Source organism: Impatiens glandulifera, chromosome 4 (assembly GCF_907164915.1).
Source record: "Impatiens glandulifera chromosome 4, dImpGla2.1, whole genome shotgun sequence".
Taxonomy (NCBI): Eukaryota; Viridiplantae; Streptophyta; class Magnoliopsida; order Ericales; family Balsaminaceae; genus Impatiens; species Impatiens glandulifera.
The window spans coordinates 7251412-7277459 of NC_061865.1; the positions used below are offsets into that span (position 1 = coordinate 7251412).

At 27.2% G+C, this 26048-nt stretch overlaps 2 protein-coding genes across 2 annotated transcripts; both read right to left on the reverse strand.

Moving 5' to 3' along the window:
* Nucleotides 1-1373: 1373 nt before the first annotated feature.
* Nucleotides 1374-2399, reverse strand: LOC124934588 (aspartic proteinase CDR1-like). The gene has a single exon (XM_047475116.1). It carries the CDS (start codon nucleotides 2397-2399, stop codon nucleotides 1374-1376), a length of 1026 nt encoding a protein of 341 aa, XP_047331072.1.
* A 7157-nt stretch (nucleotides 2400-9556) lies between these two features.
* LOC124934590 (protein HEAT STRESS TOLERANT DWD 1-like) lies at nucleotides 9557-25083 on the reverse strand. Its single transcript, XM_047475117.1, has 13 exons — nucleotides 25072-25083; nucleotides 23955-24590; nucleotides 11918-12072; nucleotides 11745-11823; nucleotides 11500-11664; nucleotides 11326-11424; nucleotides 10943-11114; nucleotides 10741-10847; nucleotides 10523-10662; nucleotides 10355-10427; nucleotides 10103-10218; nucleotides 9910-10027; nucleotides 9557-9825 (listed from the first exon to the last, which is right to left on the reverse strand). Exons 1-13 carry the CDS (start codon nucleotides 25081-25083, stop codon nucleotides 9688-9690), a joined length of 2010 nt encoding a protein of 669 aa, XP_047331073.1. The 3' UTR covers nucleotides 9557-9687.
* Between the last annotated feature and the right edge of the window lie 965 nt (nucleotides 25084-26048).

Below are 26048 nucleotides of genomic sequence, written 5' to 3' on the forward strand. Positions count from 1 at the left end.
TTTTTAAGTAACTAATATATATATATATATATATATATATATATATATATATATATATATATATATATTAGTTACTTAAAAAGTTGAACTTATATTGTTACGTTTATCAAATTTGGTATTGAACTAAAAATATAAGGTGTTATTAGTCTAGTTGGTTAGAGAGTTGTACTTGTTTTGTTAGGTTGTGAGTTCAAAACATACCTATAGCATTTTTAATTTTATTTTTAACCGTTTTAAGTTTATAGGCGGGTCAACCCAGAATCCGACTCAAGTATCCATTTACTCTCACGTATATATATATATATATATATATATATATATATATATATATATATATATATATATATATATATATATATATATATATATATATATATATATATATATATATATATATATATATATATATATTTATATATATATTTATATATATATATTTATATATATATTTATATATATATAACCACAGCTCTCGACCCGACAATCCGGACGCTTTCAAAATTAAACATCATTATATGTATAGATTAGTTAGTTAAAAATTGAACTTATATTGTTACAACGTTCCGCGTTCATCAAATTTAGTGTTGAATTAAAAATATAAAGTGTTATTAGCCTAGTCGGTTAAAGAGATGCGCTTGTTTTGTTAGGTTGCAAATTCGAAACATACCTATAGTATTTTTAATTTTATTTTTAACCGTTTTAAGCTTATAGGCAGGTCAATCAAGAATCCGACCCAAATATCAATTACTCTCACATATATATCAATTAACCACAACTCTCGACCCAGCAATCCGGACACTTCCAAAATTAAGCATCATTATATATAGAGAGATTGATTAGTTAAAAAGTTGAACTTATATTGTTACAACATCCCTCTTTCATCAAATTTGGTGTTGAATTATAAATATAAAGTGTTATTAACCTAGTTGGTTAAAAAATTGTACTTATTTTGTTAGGTTGCGAGTTCGAAACATACATATAGCATTTTTAATTTTATTTTTATTATTTTTAACCGTTTTAAGTTTATGGGCGGGTCAACCCAGAATCCGACTCAAGTATTCATTTACTCTCACATATATATCCAAATTAACCACAGCTCTCGACCCGACAATTCGAACACTTTCAAAATTAAGTATCATTAATTATATATATATATATATATATATATATATATATATATATATATATATATATATATATATATATATATATATATATCCATTTATTCTCACATATATATCCAAATTAACTACAACTCTCGACCGATAATTTGAATATTTTCAAAATTAAGCATTATTATATATATATAGATTTGTTTCTCATATAATTTTATTCTCCAAACTTTAAATATGAGTAGCAATTACTAATTTCCCTCAGCAATAATTTGGACTAAAAGAAACTCTTCGTCTCTGAATATCATATCCAATCATGTAGTTCATTTGAAATAGGTTCCCAAATACACCTATAGTATTATTAGTTGGCATTATCCCTAGACACCATAGATCATCGACTTCAAGTCCAGTATTTTTCATCGACAAAGCCAATTGAGCATCTTCGGAAAAATGGTAAATGATGGTCGGCATTTTAAGGTACTTGTGTTTCTTATAACAAAGTCTTACATGAACATCATCTGGAGGTGAAACTGGCGTGTCTTGAATATTGCTTATTAGTTCTGCTTCCAATTCATAGTACAAATTAGCTTGCAAATAGGATATTGTTGAACCCGTGTCTATCATGTTATTAGATACTCCAATGAAGGGAAATCTCATATTTTGGATGCTGACACCTTCCAATGTGATGTAATAGATGGGGCGAGATACCCCTAAGCCCAACGGGATGGAGATTGAACCGGGATTAGACATGATTGCGTTAGCTCCGAAACTTATATAGCTTCTTACATTTCTTTTAGAAGGATCGGTTAGGCAGTACGAGAATTTATCCCGGATGTTATCTGGAAGACCATTAATTAATGAATGTGGCCCATTTCCGATCCCAACAATACCAGCTGTGCTCTTTTCGAATACGCCAATGTTGTTATTCGAGCACCCATAAACCATTCCCGGGAGGGAAGTGTTTTCCAATTTAAAAGTTTCCGTGGCTAGTTCCCCGTAGCTCAATGAGTTGTCACTGTATTCTAATCGATATTTACAATTGCTATTTGCACCACTACAATTAATGACACCTCTTCTCAATTGTTGACATTTTGGTTCTTCACATCCAATTGGTTGATAGGATAGTGATTTCTTAGGATCAAATTTGCGTTGAGTCTGTTTGAAACAGTTGATACATTCGAGGCATTGAGTCCACACGATGTCGCTGGCGGTGTCAAGGATTGCCCATTGTCTGACGGTTGGTGTGCCAACGGAAAACTTCAAGAGGTACTCCCCTCTAGTTGTCATAATTGTCGAGTTTAAGACATAAATTTTATTCACGTCATTGTTGGAGAGTTTTAAGAGAGACTTGAGATGAGACAAACGAGAACTAGAGCGAAAGATGGCTCTTTTTACAATGTCACTTTGAGTGACTAATGAGTTTGAGTGACTAATAAGTCGTACAACGGCGATTCAAATGAATCTCGATGGATGAGATAGGTTGAAAAACCGGTTAGTTTTGATGTTTTTGTTCCAAAGGTGGTTGAAAGTTGTAGCATGACATATAAAACTAAAATTAGTGAAGTGTTGAAAAAATTGCTAGCCATGATAAAATATGGAGAGAAAACTATATGAAATTTCATTTTATAGAGGCTCCAAAAATGTAGAAAAGATGTATAAAATCTGAATGTGAAATATATTGAGGTAATATTAAAGTTATTCTTTTGAAAAGTTAAAAAAAGAAGTTGATATATATATATATATATATATATATATATATATATATATATATATATATATATATATATATATATATATATATATATATATATATATATTACTTTTTTTTTTTAATTTATCCATCTTAATTAATTTCTCTCACTTAAAATATATAATTTTTTTTTATTAATGATATATTTTTTTTCATCAACATTTTTTATATTAAAATATATAATATTATCTAACATATTTACTTTATCTATATATTAACGTTTAAATTAAAAATATATAATAATAACTCTTAAATAAAAATATTTGAGGTGTACACCAAATTTTATACACAATCGTTATATAATTTTTCTTTTCTAATTTATCTATCTTAATTAATTTATTTTTGTTAAAATATATATTTTCTCACTAATCATATTTTTTTCATCAATAATTTTTATATTAACATATTTACTTTTATATAAATATTTTTAAATATATATAATAAAAATATGAAGGTACTCGCTTTGTCCATAATCATAAAATAATTTTTCTTTTCTAATTTATCTATTTTAATTAATTTTCTATACTAAAATATATATTCATTGTGGGGATGATTATTCGATTAGATTTTGGGACGAAATTTGGCATAGTGTCAAAAGTCTAGCTACAACGTATCCTAAGATTGTTTTCATTGCTATATGTAGAAATTTTACAGTTAAAGACATGGTTGATTATCGACAGAGACAAAATATTATGGAGACTTCATCCCATAATAGAGTTTCTTTTTGTTAGGACGCAAAAAAGTATCACCGTCTGAACAAGATATTATGCGTTGACAAGATATGGATAATTTTTATGTGGGACATTGCTACCAGTTGTTCGCTAAGATGATTTCCTATAATTTTTATTGGGAAAAACTTTGAGAGTCAAAGATTTCATCCAAGATCTCGTTCTTTAGATGAATCATTATTCATGGTAGAATTCTAATAGATGATATACGCATGAAAAAAAGTTATTAAGTATTTTTTATTAAGTATTTTTTTTAAAAAAATTATTAAGTATTTTTTTTAAAAAAATTATGTCATAATTTGTCTTTTTGCTTAAACAATTTTTTTTATTTCTAATATAAAAATAATAGTAGAAAAAATGTGTAATTAGTTAATTAATTAATTAATGAATTTAGAGATAAGAGAAGCGGTTAATTTGAAAGAGGCGAGCGAAAAAGTATATTTATTAAGAAAAATGCATAAAATATGGGTAGACAATATGTATCTCCAATTTATATAAATTTGTGTAAACAAATACTTTCTCTATATAGATAAATAGTAAAAATGTGTCAAAAACTTAAACAAATATTTCGATTATAGTTCCAATGAATTAAGGATTACAATTTGAAATTGCACCGCGTAATTAAATCGAATTGTTATGTTTGAAGTAGTTTTTTTCCGGTTTGATTGAAGATGAGACTAGACCTGGCCACGAATAGAATTTTATTCGAGATTCGATTCGATTCGTTAAAAATTCGATTCGATTCGTCAAGAATTCGAATTCGAATTCGTTAGAGTAAGAATTGAATACGGTTTTCAATATTTAAAATTCGAATTCGAATTCGAATTCGATTCGGATTCGAATTCTAATTCGACACATCATTATTAAATTTAATATTATAATAATAATAGATTATACGGTGTGACTTGTGAGTGTGAATGTAACTTGAGACTTGAGAGTGTTAATTACATATGTCAGATTTGGAACAAAAAATAATAAAGGACCGTGACTATGACTACTGTGAATGTGACTTGAGACTTGAAAGTGTTAATTACATATGTCAGATTTTGGAACAAAAAATGATAAAGGAAGGAAGACGAAAGGCCATAGTATTTTTTGATGCATCAAATTCTTTTGACCGTTTCATATTATTACCGTTTTTTTGTTACCGTTTTTTTAAACTTTTATTTATTTATTTATTTTTAATTCAAAATCTTTCTAAACTATAAATATCCGCTTTTATGTTTTAACTTTTTTACCCATTGCAATCTCAAATTCTCTACTTCTCTCACTACATACAATCTATCTTATTAAATTCTATCTTATTTGGTACATTAAGTGCAAGTCCAATTTTTAATTTATTTATTTTTTTTAAAAAATATTAAACATTAACTCTATTTATTTATTAAATAATTGAACTTGGTTGAAACATTAAAATAATATTCTTAAATAAATTTGAAGTTTTAGAATTTTTTAATTAAGTATTAAAATTATAAAATTAATTCGAATTCGATTATAATTCGATTCGATTATAATTCGATTCGAATTCGATTCGAATTCGAAATTTTCATAATTCGTATTCGATTCGACTTATAAAGAATTGAATATGGTTTAATGTTTTGATAAATTCGAATTCGAATAAATTCGATTTGAATTCGTTCGAATTCGAACCGTGGTTAGGTCTACGGAATAGTATTTGTGCTCTGCCCCGACCTACCCAATTTTGTCTCGAACATTATAAACATAATTAAATATATAAAATCACCGATATATATATTTATTCATTATATTTTATAATAATTTTAAGTTTATTTCTTTATAATAATATAAATATTTAATATATTATATTAAAAAATCATTTATATAATTTTATTTAAAAAAATTATTTTGTAAAGAATATGGTATAAACGGTTTACGCGGGATTATCCGAAATCAAACCGGACGAGAATTCTAGTAAAATAAATTCTTTAGTACAATTACCTCCCTACTATTATTGAATAAAAAGTATGTATCAGAGATTTGTTATCATCTTTACATTTTTTAAAATTTTAAAGTAAGTCAAAATATTTTTCAGGGTAAAAGTAAGTAAACATAAATCTGTCTTTTAATAGTGAAGAATTCAATCTATTGGGTAAACTAAGATTATACACAGAATTGGATAGAATTACAAAAAATTAAAATTCTAATTTATATATGGTTGTACTATTGTCGTACTCCTAGGTATGATTTTGAGGTAGTGAAAATATTTTTGGTAAAATTACTTAAAGGGTATTAAAAATAATAATAAAATAATAAAAATAGTAATTTAAAAATAGATGGTATTTTAGTATTTAGGGTAATGAATTGAGTGATGTGATTGATAAGAGGAGGAGTGAAAAGAAGTTTGAATTGGTTGGGTTATTTAAATAACCCCAACCGAACAAGGCCTTTCTCTTTTTACCATTTTCAAAATACCTATAAATTAAACGATTATTCTCTTATCTAGTCTCACTATATCAATATTTTTTCATGGCAAACAAATTTTTTATCTTCCAACAATTTTAGTTTTATATGTCTGTGCTACAAATTACAACCGACTCCGTTACAAATGCATCAAAACTTATAATTTTTGTGTACTTATCTTATATATCGAGATTCACTTGAATCACTAATTTACGACTTATCTCTCAACCAAAATCACAATTTTTTTAAGTTAATGCAATATTATATAAATGTTAGTTATTTGAACACAACGATAAAAACACGAATATTCATCTTATCACCGAATACATTTGAAACAAAACGAGATTAACCATTTGAGAGCAACAATCAATATCGATCCTAAGAATTAAGGTGTCCTAGCTGAAAAATAATTATTCTTATTTTTTTAGTCAAAATAATTATATTTTATATATTATTAAATAAATATAATAAGTTTGTATTGTTTTAAATAAAACCAATATATAGTTTAGTTCGTTAGATGACATACTCAGATTTAAATATCAAACCTGGATAGTGCTTTTATTATTATTATTTTTTTTTGGGTGTCTGTATGGGAGAGGTCTTAACTGTCGCCTAACTAATCTTACCCTAAGCTGGTCCTGACAACAATGAAAACATAAAAAAAATCTCACTAATAATATAAAATCTAACGTTAAGATATTCTAAAACAATTATATTTTATCCACGGTTATATCCACCACCCATAATCATAATCGTCATTAACCATCACAATAAATTATAAATGGTAATTATAATATATTAATTAAATAAATAAGATTGAAGTTAGGTTAATAATAATTAATGGAATTATTTATAACTATTTAGAAGTATAGTGCGATGGTAAAGGTTTGAATAACATAAAATAAAATAAAAAAGTTTTAATTTTAAAATATTTAAATATAAATATGATAAATTTCTCCTTTGATCATACAAAATAATTATTTAAATTCACTTGCTCATATCCTTTTATTCTCCACCCCTAAATTTGAGTAGCAATTAAAGACTATTATTTTAGCAAATAGTTGGCTTGAAATAAACTTTATTTTTCTCAAGATCATATCAATCAAGTGGTTCATTTGGGACAAGCTCCCATATATGCCTAAATTATTAATAGATGGGAGTATAGCTAGCCGAATGGGGTGTTCTATGTTGTGGGTCAATCACAGTTGAGAAATATTATTATATTAATAAATTAAAGTTAAGAGATAGAAAATTAGGAACCCGGATTTCATTCCGGGTTCACGCAAAACGCCGTTAAACAGAAATGAGAGAAGCGCTCTAAAACGAACCGTAGTTGAAACGTAATAAGCGGGACTTAGAGCGATGGATAGATCTGATTACAAAGGTGGTTTGATTGAAAGATGGATCTTAAAAATGGCGATTCAGGTGAATCTCGATAAACCAGATACGTAGAAAAACCTATTAATGTCTTTATATCAGAGGCAACTGAAAGTTGTAGCCTGACATATAATGCCTTGCATGGTATAAAGAAATGTTCACCATGATAAAATAGAGATATATTGGAATTAAAAATGTATGAAAATTAATGTGACTCAAAAATATTTAAAGGTGATAGTAAAATCATAATGCAATGTTTAATATTGTAATAATAAGGTGATAGTATATTACCGTAATATTAAAAATTCAACTTATCAACAATTAAACATTTTTATTTTCGCTAAATCAACAACTAAACATGACATAATTGGGTTGATTTTTATTTTTGCTAAATTAACAATTAAATATTTTTGGAAAAACTCTTATTATAAAATAAATTTTAATAGTTTTTAACGTAGAAACCCAGTATCTCAATAAAATAATTTTTTTTTTTTTGTAAACTCTTATCCTAAAATAAATTTCCATTATTTTTCTAATATATGATTAAGTCCACAACTATTTTCTCCATTTCAACTTTAAAACATTTTAAAATTTTCATCGGAGAGCTTTTGAAAGCAATATAAGAGACAAAATTGTTTTCACATAAAGAAAAAATTATGTTAGCTTGTCACTAAACAATTTTAGATGATCACAAATTGGGTTTGTTTAGTTTTTTTTTTTTTTTAAATTTAGAGACCCTTTATTGTAGGAATTAGATATATCAAATATTGAATTAATTAAATATTTATTTTTATATTATATATCATATCCAAAAAAAAAAAACTAATTATAAAACAAAATATAATAGCTGATATAAAAGGTTTATAAATAATATTAATAAATAAAATTCATTTTAAATAAAATTGTATACTAAATAAATGTGCCGACGACAGATTCAAAATTTAGAGTTTGGTTGGGCTTGAAAAATATTTTGGTTGCGTTTGAATTATTTTTTAATAAAACGAGTGTATAAAGGTAGATTTTACTATTTTTTTTAAATAATAATATAAACAAACATTGAATTATATTTGAGTCTCATTTGTTTAAATATCTAATTGAAGAAAAACAAATAATTACTTGTATAGGTTGAACTGACAAAAAAAAAAAAAATATTAATTACAAATTTTATCTTTAAGTTTGAAATTTTAAATCGTAATTCATTCGAGTAACTCGTTTATAAAATCGAGCTCGAGCTTTATATTTATTGTTCGAGTAGCTCGCGAGTAGCTCGTTATATATTATATATATTATATATTTCTCTATATATTATATTTATTTCCATATATATATATATTATATGTATATATAAATATATATAAAAAAAAGTAATTTTCTTATGCCTTCTAAGATTTTAATTCTCAAATGATTTGTCTCACCTCCTTCCATTCTTAAACAATCAAACTCATTTTTTTTCTTTTCTCCTTCCATTCTCGTTTTCTCCTACTTTCATTCTGAACTGCCAAACTCATCTTTTTCTTCTCCTTCCAAATCTCTCTGTTTATCTTCTCTTTTCATTTTCAAACGGTCAAACCTCTTTATCTCTTCTCTCTTCTCTTCCCTCATATTATTTCTTTATCAAAAAACATTGAAACATTTATTTTTTGGATTCTAATATTAACGAAATAACTTTATCATTATCTTCATCCCTTCACTATTTCATATTTCGAATCTTGTAAAATTTGAAAATCACTTATGACTAATGCATCAAATTGACAAACTTTTATTATTTATGTAAACGTTTCATTTGTAATTTCTATTGTAATTAAATGATTATCTTTAAATTATATGATGAAATTTATATTTATATTTTTAAATAATATTGTGATTATATATGTGTAGTTTGTGAAATATATAATATATTATGTTTGAAATATTATTTAGTTATAAAATATAATTTTAATTTTCGAGTTCGAGAATACATTTTGGTACTCGATCGAGTTCGAGTCTTTACAATGTAATTCGAGTCAAGTAATTCGAGTAGTATTATACTCGTCTCGACTCGTTTATACCTGTAGTCATGTATTTATTAACTACTTAAATAAATAACTAGTTAGTCTCAATAATTAACAATGGTATACCAACCTAGAAGAAATCCCTAACAAAAAAAAGATTCAAATGTCATGAAAAAGTAAACAAAACCATACTTATATAACTATCAGCACAATCAGTATCTAAAGATGGAAAAAAATCCTTATAACAAGACCAAAATTCCATTCAGAAGGAAATTAAAAATACAAAAAAAGCTCTATTTAAGTGTTCTTCAAGAATTGGCAGCTGCAGGAGGAAGGGCAGTCTCTATATTTGAAGGCATCAAGATGTTAAAACCATCTGCAGCAGTAGATATGATCATTCCGGGGATCTGTGAATGCCAATGGAGTTCTTTCAAAGATTTTTGCCCCTGTCCAAGAAGAAAATAAAGTCCGATAATAACTGCTTCTAAAACATCGACAATAATGATAATAAATTTGTTAATATGACGGACCTGATGAACAAATAGAAGCTGTGGTGGTAAATCACTAGGTGCATTTACTTGCTCCTGCGTTTTAGCTGTGAATTCTGCTTCCTCTTCTTCGTCTTTTTCTAAAGAAAGGTCCCATATTCTGATATAATCAACAATAACAAATCTTTTTAAGTAAATTCATTTTACTGTAATTCAGCTTGTAAGAAAAACATACGTCAGTTGATTGTCCAAAGATGAAACTGCCAAAGTAGAGGCTTCATGCGGACTCCATTCAATAGATGTGATCGGATGTTTATGATATTCAAAGTGAGCCACAACTGAATCTCCATCCTGAACCCCACAATAAAAGTTGAAAACCAATACAAATCTTTCAATAATCTAATTATGATCATATTCAAATTTAACATCTCCCATTTAATGATTCATATGAAAATTGGTATTCCAAAAACAAAATAAACGTTCATACCTTGAGCAATCTTAGATCGCGAATTGAAAATGTACCATCATCACTTCCAGATGCCAGCATGCAACTAGCCAGCCTAACCACAACCACCAAAGTAGGAAATCCGTTTGATACATATATTTGACACCAATAAAATTAATATTAATAATAAAAAATAGAAAAGTTAAACACCTATTCCATGATATCACATTAACATCTGCATTATGTGCCTTTATTATAGCTGCCGGTTTCTTCCCTAACCGAATGTCCCAAATTGCTATATTTTTGTCCGCCGAGCAAGAAGCAAAAACATGAGGTTCAGTGGGACTCCACTGCAACAAACAGAAGATTTCATTAACATTAAAAAAAAGAAAATTAAGTTGAAGAGTTGAAATAAGAACAGATCATACTTGTAGATCTTCAACACTTGCGATGTGCCCAATAAATGAATTAGAACCGACATTCCATGTTGTTTCAGAAGCAGGTTCCCACAAATGAATACAGTTGTTGCAGTCACCTTAAGAAGTATCAAATAAAATTAAGATGATTGAGCTTCTACAAAGAGAAATCAAATAAAATGCAAAACAATCGTAAATCCTTGAGAAGTATTACCAGATACAAGCCTTCCAGGAACAAGAGGACTCCAATCTATGGCATATCCTTCCTCTTTGTGGCCACCAAAATTAACCAATGGAGCCTGAGTAGAAGAAGCTGGCAAAGCACCTCCGCTCATGTCTTCTTCAGACTCGGCCAAAGCTTTTAGATGATTCACAAAGTACCAAATCTACAAAAAGAAAAATAATATCTTTTTAGTACCATATCAATTTGTCACGGTATACTTTTTATAGCATTTTGAAGTATTAAATACAAGAAAATTGTAGTCATTTAACCCAAATAACACTAGTAATCAACTTTTTCATCAAACTGAGAATATTTATAGTAAACTTGTTTCAAAACAAGTCATTATACAATGAATTGGGTATTGATTGTCTAACCTCAACATGGCCCGTATCTGACCAAGTTACACAAATATTAGGGTTTTGGGGCATGGCGCGAATACGATTAATACAACCTTCATGAGAAATCTTGCTTAGCTGCAGTTTCATAAAAAGAACACTTTTGAGTCTTTGATAGAAGAGAATTCAAATCAATATAGAGAGATTTTTTACCTGCAAGACTGGTGCCCCTCCATCACCCTCTTTTTCATCCTCTTTGTCACTATCACTATCACTGTGTTCGTCTTCATCAATTGATTTGGGAACCAAATCCCGTCTTTTCCCAGATATATTAGAAATCTTATAGATCCCAATGTAATTAGATGAAGCTTCCTTTGCCTGTCAAAAGTAAGATCCAATAGTTAAGAAATTCAAACTAAAATAATAAGTAACTAAATTCAAATTAAAGAAGTTATAACCTGAGTTCCAGCAATGCAATAAACTGTGTGTGGAAACTCAGTTCGAATCAGTCCATGTTTATCACGCAGTATGTCAAAACTATAACAGTCCAATTAGTAAGCTAAAGATTAACAACATACTACAAAAAAACAAGAGAAGATATTTGTTTTCATACTAAATCTATTTATTTTACCTCAAACAAGGCCAGCCGACATGAAAAGCATGAAGATAATTATAAGCAGACGGATCACATTGAAGCTTTTCTCCCTTTTTAATGTTGTCGACTCCTGGTTGCCATACCTTTGTTGGCACGGACGATCTTGAAGATCCCTCGCCCTTGTTCGAACCCTGAAAATCAAATTTGAAGAAAACGTAAATCGCACTTTGAAAGAAGGATGAAACATGAATTAAAGTTGTAGCAATAGAGGAAGAGAAGCACATTTCGTTTGGTTTTTTTTTCAGATTCTTGAACCGAACCATTTAAAACAAATAAAGAAGGAAGTGAAGAGGAGGAAGAAGAAGAATAAATTATAGAGTCATTCAAAGGTTTACATAATTAGCCGGCTTAGTAAAGAGATTTTTTTTTTTTTCTATTGTTAGGAAAGATGATTTTCTCACTATAATATATATATAAATATTATCTCTATTCATAATTCCATATATAATAAAAAAAATTATATCTTTTATCTTATTTATTTTTTAGTAGATAATATATATATATATGAGAGAATTTAGGAAAGAGAATTTAAAAAAAAATTACTAGTGTAATTTGATTCTTAAAAAATAATATTTTTTTTCTCTATTCCCTCCCATCATATTTTATCTTTTTCCCCTTTTCAGTCAATGATACGATGTCACTCTCACGTTTCTTCTCACAAATTCTCTCTATTATAAAACTTTTATAACCTATTTTATATTATTATCATATTTTTTTAATTAAAAAATTTTTATTTTATTGATTAATTTATATTTATAAAAATATTCTTTAATCATATATATTTATATTATTTCCTCAATTTTTTATAAATATATTAATTAACTATTAAAATTATATATATATAATTACAAATTTAATTCAACAACAATTTATAAATATATTTATAATAATTTCAAAAACAATTAATATATATATATATATATATGAGTAAGGATAGGGGAGCGAAAAAATTGTAGCGAATTAGGCAGCGAATGATGTGGCATTGTACATGTCACCTAATAAATAAGACGTGTATCTATTTTTCTCTATCTTTCATTTTAAATTGTACATGTCACTAAACTGTATTTAATAATTTCTCTCTTAATTTTTTTTATTTAAATAAATTATTTAATATTTTCCCTTTTTTAATTTTAATTTAAAAATTATTATAAATATTTACTTAATTTAAAATTTATAAAAAAAATAAATTTATAATTTTAACTTAAAATACAAATTATTAATATTTATAATAAATAAAATTCAAATTACTAATCTTCAATATATATATATATATATATATATATATATATATATATATATATATATATATATATATATATATATATATATATATATATATATATAAAGAAATGTTATATAAAAATGAAAATTATTATATTATTTAGAAGGTTAATTTTAATATATATCTTATAAGAAAATTAAAAAAGAATAAAAAGAGATTTTTTATTTTTTTAAGAAAAATAAGAATAATTTAAAGAAAAGAAATAATAATTTAATATGAATATTTTTTAAAAGAAATAATTCAAATTATGAATATATATATTTACTTTTTATTTTATATATATTTATATTTATAATTTAATATATATTTTAAAAAATATGTGTATTTATATATTTTATTAATTTGATTTATTCGTTCTCTTTGATATTATTTATATTAAAAATACATAAATAAATTAATTAACTATTAATCGCAAAAAATTAATTAAATTAAAAAATTAATCATATTCATATTTAACTCTTTATTCTTTTTTATATATGTTTATTAATTTTTACAGTTATTATTTTTAAATATATATATATATTAATTAATTTAAATATACAATTATAAATTAATAGATAAAAAGAGAAAAAAAAATATAAATAAAAAGAAGAAAGAGAAATTATTAATGAAAGAAGGAGAGATAAATAAATATATTAAAGAAGACCTAGTCATCAATCCTAATCACTTTCACACGTCATTCGCTACATTTTCGTTACAATATTTTCGCTCCCTCTATATATATAGAAAGGAATAAGAGAGGGAATGAGCAATATGATTGATGATTTCTCTCTTCTCTCTTTCCTCCTACTTTTCCAACCAATAAGGTGATGCCAAGTCATTTCTTATCTTATTCCCTCCCTCAAATTCCCTCCCAATAAGTGAGGAAATACTTGCATAATCTGAAAAAATTCTCTCTTTCCTCTCTTTCGTCTCACTTTTACATTTTCAACCAATGAAGATGATGTCAATCATTTCCTCACCAAATTTTCTCTCTCTATCACTTATATATATATATATATAACATTTCATATATAATAATAAAAAAATTATATCTATGTGAAAACAAATTAAAAACATATTCTCTCAAATCTGTATTTCTTAATATAAATATAAATATGATAACACAATAAAATATTTCTTAATATAAATATAAATATGATAACACAATAAAAACAGCTTAATTTTTTCTAAGATAAGAGTGTTGACGCTTAAATAAATTATTATATTTTCTGAAAATCAAAATGTATAAAATAAAAAAAAGTCAGCCTTTATTGTTTAACATCTAATCTTATTCGAGAGTGAAGTAAAAAGGAAGGTTGACATTTTTTTTTTAATATTTTTAGAATAAATCTCATGATCTCCTAAAATTAAGAAAAAGAATTTTAGTGTATTAACACCAAGAAACAAAGATTATATTTTTTTATTTTAGTTTTGGTTCCTCTAATTTTGAGAAGATTCTTACATTTATTTTTAATCAGATTTGATATACAATAACTGTTTGTAAATAAAATTTTATAATATTTTTTCATTTATAATATACACAAACTTTTTTTTTTACACAATTTATGTTGTTTACCATTACAGTGCTAGTAGTTGAAAAACATTATAATTTTACTTGGGGACGTAGATATATTTATTATTAGTCAGGCATTTGTGCCCATTAATTATTATTTTAAATATTAAATACAAAATTAATAATCTATAAATATACAAAAATAAATAATAAATAAATATACTTCTAAATTTAAACTAAGCCATTGATGAACTGCAGTCTTATGAGACTTAGAGGAAAAAGATGAAACGAGTTGCGAGGAGAAGGAGGAGGCATTGTCTCTACTTGGAGGATGATGTAAAGTAACTAGAATTATGATTTTGCAAACCCTAGATTTTGCATTTTTCTGCTAGATAAAGTAATTTGAATTATATATTTTTTTTATCACTTATTCTTCTCTAAATTTGATTTTCATTCTCACAAATAGTACCGGTACTGAGTCTTATTATTTTTTTTACTTATTTATGTTTTTCTAATGTGATACTCCTCTACATTTTCTTCAATTTTTGTTTGACTTCCATTTAATTGCTCACTATTTCTCGATCTACAAAGATTGATCTTAATTTTATTAACCTTTTATATATATATATATATATATATATATATATATATATATATATATATATATATATATATATATATATATATATATATATATATATATATATATATATATATATATATATATATATATATATATAAATGGTATGAATTTCACATTTCTTAATTTCTTTTAGTTGATTAGTCGAGTTCGAGTATACATTTTGGTACTCGTTCGAGTATTTACAATGTAATTTGAGTCGAGTTCGAATAGTATTGTATTCGGCTCGACTCGACTCGTTCACACTCCTACATGTGTAAGTGTATTTAGTGAAGACCTTTGATTTTATGTTGACTGCCTAGGAAGGTTTTTTCAACCTAAAACATGTTATAGTCACAATATATTTTTTCTTTCTTTCCATCAGTTTTTTTTTTTTAATTTGTCTTAGAGAAAAGAAGAACAAGGAATCCATTTTTTTTTTTGTTTCATGTTGTTTTTTCACATAGTTCTTTAGCATGTGTTTTGTTTTGTTTTTCTGAATATGTTGACTTAATAGATGGATATGAAGCTCAATTGCATTTTAATTATTAGTTAGTTTTTAATTATTTTATTATTAATTACGATTTCTGTTATATTATTATTAATTAGTTTTATAATTATATAAATAATTTAAAATTATATATATATAATTTTAAAAATATTTATTAATTTATAATTTAAAAAGGTTTATAACTAGAAAAAATGCATTTAAATGATAAATATTTTTTAAATTATATAAATATTATTTTATTTGGTTTTGTTTGGTTGTTGTTTTATTGTGGATAGATGTTGTTTAGCCATTAAAAGAATACCTTTTTATTTATTTATAAAGTTGTTATTTTCTTAATTCTTAAATTTTTTCCATATCTCCTTTATAAGCTAATTGATAATTTGGAGTTGAATAAGTTAAGGGTGCTTGGTTCAAATAAAGGAATAAGAATATGATTAAGATTATAGAGGTGTAAAATGAGAATGAGTATGATTGATAGAAGTGTAGTGTTTGATTAAGTTTTAATCATTCTCATTCTCATGTCCATTTATAACGTTTGGATTTATAAGAGAAAAATTATAAATATAATTTTGTTATTAAAATTATGATTAATTTTAATTTTATTTTATTAAATTAAAAATAAAAAATATCATAATTTTTATAACATCTAACTATATAAACATTTAATATTTAATAAAATAATTTATATTTAATTTTTTAATATTTTTTATTATTATATTTAAGTGACATAATTTAATAAAATATAAACATCTAATATTTTTTCATATTAATTAAATTTTTCAAAATTAAAATAAAAATACTTATAACAAAAACAAATGTTAGAATGTTTCAATTTTTACTAATTATAAATAAATAATTATCTATTAAATATAAATAATATAAGACAAAGTTTTTTAAATATTATATATTTTAAATTAAATATAATATAATATTTTATTTAATAATATATTATAATATGGTATAATTATTTTAATAATAATTTTTATTAAAATATTTTATATTTATTTTTTTAATATTTTTTTATATAAAATTATTATTTTATTTTTAGTTTTATATTTTTATATTTTAATTAATTAATTTTAATTTTATTATTAATATATAATATTTAAAATTAATTATATTATTATTAGTTATGGTAATTATTACTAAAATTTTATTTTAAATGATTCCTTAATATTATTTAAATAATTGAAATTATTTATTTATAAATAAATAAAAAATTATTATTATGTTAATTATAAAATAACGTATAATATAATTATAAAATATATATAATATTATAATTATAATTATGGGAGAGAAAATAGGAGAGTGGAGATAATGGAAGAGAAAGTGTAACGGAATGAGATTCATTCCTCCTTTAGAGAGATTGGATGATTCCTGAGTATTTGGGAATCAAATCAATATCTTGGAATCAAAACCACCAACCAAATATCTCATTTCATTACCTTTCCCATTCCTGATTAAAAAACCACGTACAAAGCATGCCCTTATCTTTATTTTAGTACTATAGTTTATTAATATAAAAAAATATAATTATTCAAATTGGCTTGCTCATAGATTTTTATTCTCCAACCTTTAAATGATTAGTTATGCCTATTTCTCTGATCAATTAGTTGGACATAAAGAAACTCTTAGACTCTTAAGAACATATATTGGCTTGCTCATAGATTATGCTTGTTTTCTCTTTGGAGTCCAAGTAGTCCTCATTAATAAGGTTTTTTAATTAGCTACAAATTGATTTATTTGATTTGAGTTCATTCGAGAACATTGAACTAAAAAATTGAGTTAATCATTGATTCCATCACATGTATGATTTCCGGATATTGTTGGATCCATTTGTCCAATTCTTTTGCATTTAATCAAAGTGACAAAAAGTTGTGTTATTGTCAACTCTAGAAAAAAGTTGTTATCTACATTTTTTTGCAATATTTGTATCAATGTGATTTAGAGGAATGTGAGTCTACCATAAAGGAGATATACACTTTACAAGATATTGGTAGAAAGGTACGGCGGCAATATAAATAAAAAAGACCGTTTTAAAAGTTGGAGTGGAAGTTATTATAGTTCTAACTTCCTTAATAAATTTTGGTTTAAACAAAGTTTATAATCTTAGTCATCTTAAATGTAATTTATCCTAAAAGTAAAAATGTAACCCTAGATAAATGCTGAAATACAAATTCCTTTGTCCTCCATCCTTATTAGAAATGACAACCGATACCCATAAGATACCCATCAGGTCGGGTAAATAATCAGTTAAAATTTTGGGGTTAAAACTGGGATGTTACCCGATTATTGACATGCTGGGTACAAGAATAGAACAAATAGGGATACTTTTTATTTATTTATTCTTTAATTAAATAAAAAATCGAATAATTTTAGTGTTTTATAAGATGAAAATTTTAATATATTTATTAAAAAAGGGCATTCTTATAAAAAAAACATTTAAGCAGGCTAAAGAAAGTTTATTAAGATAAAGATTCTAAATTTATAAAATAATTTTATTTTATATAACAAATGTGATTTTGTAATAGTTCAGTTAAAACTAAAAATAAATAAGAGAATTTGCAAAATAAACATGTGTTTGTAAAAATTAGGTTCCTTGGAATAAATTGGGTCAAATATTTGTGCGTTCGGAATATAGAATTTCGAGTCATTTATAAAACAAGAGTGTTTGTACAATTTTTATTTATAAGACAAACATGTTTTTTTTTTTTTTTTGAAAAGTTCAGTTCAAATTTTAAAATTTGGCAAAACAAACATTACAGTGTTTTTAAAAATTTTGGTTCCTTGCAATAAATTGGTGAGTATTCATTGGTTCGAATAATTTCAAGTCATATAGAAACCCAATTTTTTAGGGCAAGTTCAAAGCCTGATTTGGATAGGTTTATCCTAATTTTGTGCCACACACAAATAAACAAGAACGTTAATTTAGAAAAACAATAAAATTATCTCAATAATTTTTAATTTCTTTTTATTATGTTTAAAGTCAACATTATTCTAGAACTATGATCTATAATTTTTACTTTAATTTAAGACGTTTAATTAAAAATATAATAGATCATTTTACTTTAATTTAAGATTTGAGAAATATAATTTAATTGTAGCATTTTATTTCTCCTAAACTAATAATAATTTTGTAAATTCGCTATATAATACTGTAACTGTATACATAAATGTTAAGAATTTATCTATACTAAGTTTATGTAGAGTCAAAACATCATCAAAATACCAATAATAATTTTTTTTTTGTTTATATTTAAGGATTTTGAGATTGTTGCCTTAGGGCTTTGGAGTTTGTTGTATTAGTTGGAGGAGGGCTCATTCTAGTTCTTTTGTTCCCAACCCCTATATTCCTAGCTAATCACAATCAACTTTTATTATTTAATTAATAAAATTCAGCTTCTCTAAAAATAAATCAGCCCCCAATTTTGACCCGTTAAAATTTAATCCAAATCTCAGCTCTTTTGCCGCAAAACCTATTACACTGGTCAGCTTTTAACATTATTATTATTATTATTATTAATTTTTTTTTTTTTTTTGCATGAAACGAAATATTTTGTTTTGTTTGGAGAACTAACCAGGTACTTCTTAATTGTGAATATTAAGGAAATTAATAAACAACAATGAGAATGATCAGCAGTCCAGTTCTTTAAACAATCAGAGGTATATATATTATTATACTTCACCCGATTCATCAAACAAGCTTGTATGGATAATGTAGTTATGAGGGAACTAAATTTCACCCCCTAATTGTATTATTCAACCCGGATGAAGTATAGTTCACCGGGTGAATAATGTAGTTAAAGGTGAAGTTTAGTTCACCATTACATTATTCACTCGTAAACAATGCTTTACCCGGGTGAAAATGTGAAGTTAGGTTCACTTATAACTGCATTATTCACTGGGTGAATCTTAAACCATAAAAAAAGAGTAATAAAGTTCACCTTTAATAGCCAACCAACAATAGGAACATCCATTATTGTCAACTTCAAAAACTAGAAACACTTTATCTATTAATGACATATTAAAACTTGAACTAACTTCTCATACTTGTCGATGTTCTTGATAGTCTTGTCGGACATAGTGTTGTTAGATTTATCGTTGCTCATTTTCCGGCAGTCAGTATCGTCGAAGAGTCGGGGTCGTCGGTGAGTCAGGGTCAACAGTTAATCGGGCACGCCGATCAGTGGGGGTTGTCGATCAACGGGGGGTCGTCAGTCAGTCGGGCAGTCGATCAGTGTGGGTCGTCGGTGAATCGGGCAGTCACAAGAAGTCGGTTAGTTAGGGTCTAATTATTAACCTTTTATGTTATTATTTATTAAAAAAATAAAAAATTAAAGTTCACCAACTGCTTGTTTTTTTTGGTTGAACTATATATAGTGTGACCCGAAAAAAAAAAAAAAATTAAGGGTGAATTATAATTCACGAATAAGCCAGCTATAGGTGAAACATAGTTCACCGTTTTTTTTTCTAGTGAATTATAAATTATAATTCACCCGCTATAGTTTTACCTTAGATTAAAAAGTTACTGGTGAAGTATTGTTCACCCGCAGCTTTTTATAACAAAATAATATGAAATTTAGATACATCGAGAAAAAAGATGAATTTGAGTTAAAAATAACATGTGGAACAACCATTTCGGAGCTTAGTTATTTTAGATCCCTGAGCATTTTATTAATTAAATAAATAGCCTGCATTTTGATTGGCTGGGACATGGGAACATAGAGCTCTCGGTGAAGATGATCTGGGTTGATGAGGGTTTTGAAGTTTTTTGAGTTTGTTGTATTAGTTGTAGACTTGTAGAGGAGATGCATGCTGTTATTTTTTGCACTGAGTTGAACTACTCAATAAATCATTTCGTGATATAATCTGTAAAGATTTTGAATTTATATTTATTTTAAACATATGTCCTTAGTATAATATTAATTATCTCGAACAAATATATTATTAAAAATTAATATATATATATATATATATATATATATATATATATATATTATCATTAATTCTAAACATTTGATGGACTTACGGTAGCTTACAGATCATGATTTCATGATCCAATTAAAAGTTATGAAGTTTTGAAACTTTGACCAAAATAAGAACACTCAGTCATAAGGTTTTAACCTTAGGATCGAGAAAATGAACACTGAGTTCAAAATTAAGACCGAGAAAACAAACCCTAGGTCAAAACCTAGGACCGAGAAAACGCACCCAGGACCGAGGATCCTATGACCGAGTTTTCTGACCCAAAACCGGTGTTCTTCAGTTAGGACCGAGGATTAGGACCTGTATTCTTCAGCTAAGACCGAGGATTAGGACCGCGTTTTCTAACCCTAGGACGGAGGACTAGGACAAAGCTTTCTAACCCTAGGACTGAGCCCTCCTCTTATCCTAGGATCGATGTCTCTAACCCCAGAACGGAGCCCTCACTAAGTCTAGGACCTATAAACTTAACCTTAACCCTAGACCTATGACCGATAGCTACCTAACCCTAGGATCGAGCACTTAGACTAGTTGACTTGACCAGGGACCGAGTCTCCCCATTCTTTGACCGAACCTCCCAAGCCCAGGACCGAGCTCTCTAATCCTTTAACTCACGCGACTAAGCCATGTTCCGGACCACCCCGGTCTTGATCGAGCCCGACCAAGCCTAGATTAGTCAAATCGAACTTAGATCATAAGGCTCCGGGCCTATTTGGTTCCTCTTTTCAAAATCCAAAATTATTTTTGTAATTTTAGAACTTGAACCCATTTTAAAATAATCCCGAAAGGTCAAAAAATGATAATTTTTTATATTTTTAGGATATTTTCTAAACCAATATTTTGGATAAGACCCCGTTTTGAATTTATTTTTAAATTCTAACATTCTCTTTTGACATTTTCAAGGTTTTTAAATCTGAATACCAATGTAACAAGTACACCCCCCATTTAAATAATTTAGTACAATTATTTAAATCCTATCCTTACTTAGGACCCTTGGACTGTTAATTAAAGATAATAAATGTTATAATTGGATTTATAAAATTAGACTTTGTTTATTTTAGAAAAAAAAAATAAAAAACCGTCCTTAGGCAGGCGTAGAGGACATAGCGCGAAAGTTCTTTCCTGAGCGTAAACAGACAATGAACCACCTTTTTTTAGAAACTCTGGCATAAATAAGTTTGTACACGTATTATTTTATTGATTTTCATAAAATCTCTTGACGACTCTGATTTTTAATAAATAATCATTAAATCGGTTATGTTTAATTAATTTAAATCGGGTTCAGTTTAAATTGTTATTTATCTTCCCAAATTATTTAAAATTTGAATAATTGATTAATTATTTTTACATAATTAATTTTTTACCGCTCTAGATATTTTTAAAATCTTTTAAAAACTAAATGTTTAATTTTAAAAGTTGTCTGGCACGCAAACCAAGGTTGAAACTCATCAAACCTCGAAACATCTCGCGATATGATATTTCCCCATATTGTTACGTGTCTGCCTCGCCGCGACGCAACGCGTGCTAAGCTTTGGGGACTAGGAGGTGTCATACTCGTGTCGACGTTACAATTATAATTACATTAATTTTAGTTTTGTATATCAGGCTACAATTTCTAACCTGCTTTTGAAATAAAATATCAAAATTAAGTGGTTTATCTATCTATCTCATCCATTAAGATTCATTTGTATAGTTCTACAACTCATCGTCAACCAAAGTGACCTTGTAGATAGGGTGAATAAACGGGTAAAACCAACATGGTTTGTCCGATCCATAATAAATTTAAACTAAATTTATCGTAAACCAAACCATTTTACTAATTAATACGAATCAGATATGGATTGAATTAAATATGTTTTAGACAATTCAAACTAATATATATATATATATTTTTGTAAAATGTCAACTTAAAATTATTCAATAATAAATTTTTTATAATTAATTATTTTATTTGTATCTAATTAAAAAAATTAAATTGAATTAAATATATTATATATATATATATATAAGTTTATTAAATCCAATCCGAATTAAACTCAATCCGAATTTAATGCAATCTAAAATTCAATCCAAATCGAAATAATTAATCCAATTTTGTAATTCGAATTCGGTTCGAATTAATCCGTCAAATATTCGCTTCTAGCAAAATCCAATTTAATATTTTTTTATCTAATTATTTAATTTTCAATTTATTTTATTATTTAATATGTTTAATTATAAAAAATATTATTAAATCTTTAATGTTATAATTAATTTTGAGTATTTATAATAGTATTTTTATTTTTTCTAAAACTAATCAATTACTTTTGAATATTTTAATTAATTAAAATTTGAATCTCAAAAAAAGTAATAAAATAAAATTACTGTTGATTAAACCATGCTGAAATAAGTAAAACAAATATATTATATTTAAGTGAAATGTAATTTAAAAAAAATTGAAAATTATATTTTTATTTAGATAATTTGAATAATCCTAATCCAATCCGATTTCAATCAATCCAAAATATCCAATCTGAATTAGTATCAGATTGGAATTCGGATTAATCCATCAAATGTTCACCCCTACGTGTATAAAGAGTCATTTTTCGCTCTAGTTCTCGTTTGTCCCATCTCAAATCTCTCTTAAACGATAATTGTGGCAAGTAATGGGGTACCTTATAAAAATTTCCATTGGCACACCACCCGTCAAGCAATGGTCAGTCTTTGACACCCGCCAATCATGTCATGTGGACTAGAGGCCTCAAATGTATCAACTGTTCTTAACAGACTCAACCCAAACTTAATCCAAATAAATCATCATATCTACCAATTCTACAACTGGGCACACATGCATGTTAATTGTAGTGGTGCAACTAACAATTGTAAATATCATTTAGAATACAAAGACGACTCATTCACCTTCAGGGAACTAGCCAAAGATTATTTAATGGTCCAAGTAAATTTAGGTTACAATGTCTCTATTTATAGGAGTACATCACAAGCCAAAAGACTAAAATACTAGTTTAAGTCCAATAAAGGCTTAAAACTCAATTACAATATATAAACTCTAATTAAATATGAGTCCAAAATCCAATATTTTGGTCAACAATAATTTGGACTAAAAGAAATTCTTTTTCTCACAAGATCATATCCAATCATGGTCTGCAATTGTAATACGCTCCCAATTAAATTTACAGAACCACTAGTTGGGACAATCGTTAGACACATAAGATTTCCGTAATCCAACATACTATTTCTCATCGGCAAAGCCAAGTCAGCGCCTTCAGAAAAATGGAACACGATCGTTGGAAATTTAAAGTTCATGCGGTACTTGTAGCAAAGTTTTACATAAGTAGATGGACGTGGAGGAATTGGCGTGTCTTGAACTTCGTTTATTAGTAAATTTTCCAATTGTTGGTACATATCCTCTGGCAAAAAGAATAGTAATGAGCCTGAGTCGAACATGATATTACCTTTCTCATGAGAACCAATCATGAAGGGAAATCCCCTATTGTTGACACTGATCGCTTCCAATGTAAAGTGATAGTAGTCTTCAGATACGCTTAAGGATTGAACCAACGGGGTGAAGATTGAACTGTCACTAGACAAGATTGCGTTAGCTTCAAAGCTTATCTTGCTTCTTGCACTTTTATCATAAGGATTAATTAGGCAATACGAGAATCTACTACCCATGTCATTGGGAAGCTGACTGAGTAATGAGTGTGGCCCATTTCCGAGCCCAACAATGCCAGCCGATGTTTTTTGAACATGCCAATGCTGTTATTCGAGCACCCATAAAACATTCCTTGGATGTAGTGATTTCCCAATTTAAAAGTTTCCGTGGCTAGTTCCCCGGAGCTGAATGAGTTGTCACCGTATTCTAATCGATATTTACAATTGCTATTTTCACCACTACAATTAACCACCTCTGTGCCCAATTGTTGGCATGTTAATGATTCACATAGAATTGGTCGATAGGATGATGATTTCTTCGGATTAAATATGGGTTGAGTCTGTTTGTATTAAAGACTCTACCATTAAAGAGCAACTCACTTAGTCTCTTGGTTTTCATATTCCATTTACTAAGTGTATTTAAAACCTTTACACATTCTAACCTTTTAGTTTCCCTTATTTTTGTATAAATTCATATTCTTGTAATTGTAATAATACACAGAAATACATTCTTAATCTACAACAAGTTCTTGCTTACTTATCTTGCTTGACTTGGTATCAGAGCCATTATTCGGTTTTAACAAACCTCTGTATCCATGGCCTCTTCTTCATCTTCTTCCGCTTCAACCACTCATCTCTTCCACAATCTCACATCCATTAAACTCGATCACAAAAATTTTCTTATTTGGAAATCTCAAATCTTACCTACTCTTAAAGGTTATGGTCTCTATCCATTTGTTACTGGAACTAATTCTGCCCCTGAAGCTTTTCTCCAAGTTGATGCTGCTGACGGATCTAGTGTCCTCACTCCAAATCCTGCTTTTACCATCTGGGAGGAGCAAGATCAGAGAATCTTTTCATGGATTCTCTCCACCCTTTCAGAATCCATCCTAGCCCAAGTGGTTGGTGAATCATGCACTACATCTAATGCCCTTTGGTCTGCTTTAGAACGCACATTCGCCTCTCAATCTCAAGCTCGTCTAATGCAGCTTCGTCTTCAACTTCAGACGGTAAAGAAGGGCTCACTCCCGATGGCTGAATATTTACAGAAAATAAAATCAATCATCGATAGTCTCGCTGGTGCTGGGCAAAACATATCTCAACAAGATTTCATCCTTAATGCTTTGGGAGGACTCGGTCCTGAATACGAATCTCTCACTGTAGCGGTAACCACCCGCACTGACCCCATCGCCATCGAAGACCTCCAAGGAATGCTTCTTACACATGAGATTCGTCTTGAATCACTCCACTCTAACTCTCCAACTGCTAATCTTGCATTTGGATCGAGAGGGATTTCAAAACCATCCCACTTCCAACAATCGTGACGTTCGGTCTCCTCTCCGAGTGATTATAGTGCAGAAAATGAAACTGTCAATAGATTGAGCTCCCAGAATTCTAATGGATATCAAATAAATGGGCCTTCAAGTTCATCTAAATTTTCACACTCCGATCGGGCTTCTACTATCGGGTTAGGGGGTCCTTCTACTAATGGGCCTTCTATTTTGGGTTGTGGGCCTCGTAGGCCCAATAGAAATAAAATACAATGTCAATTGTGTGGTCGTT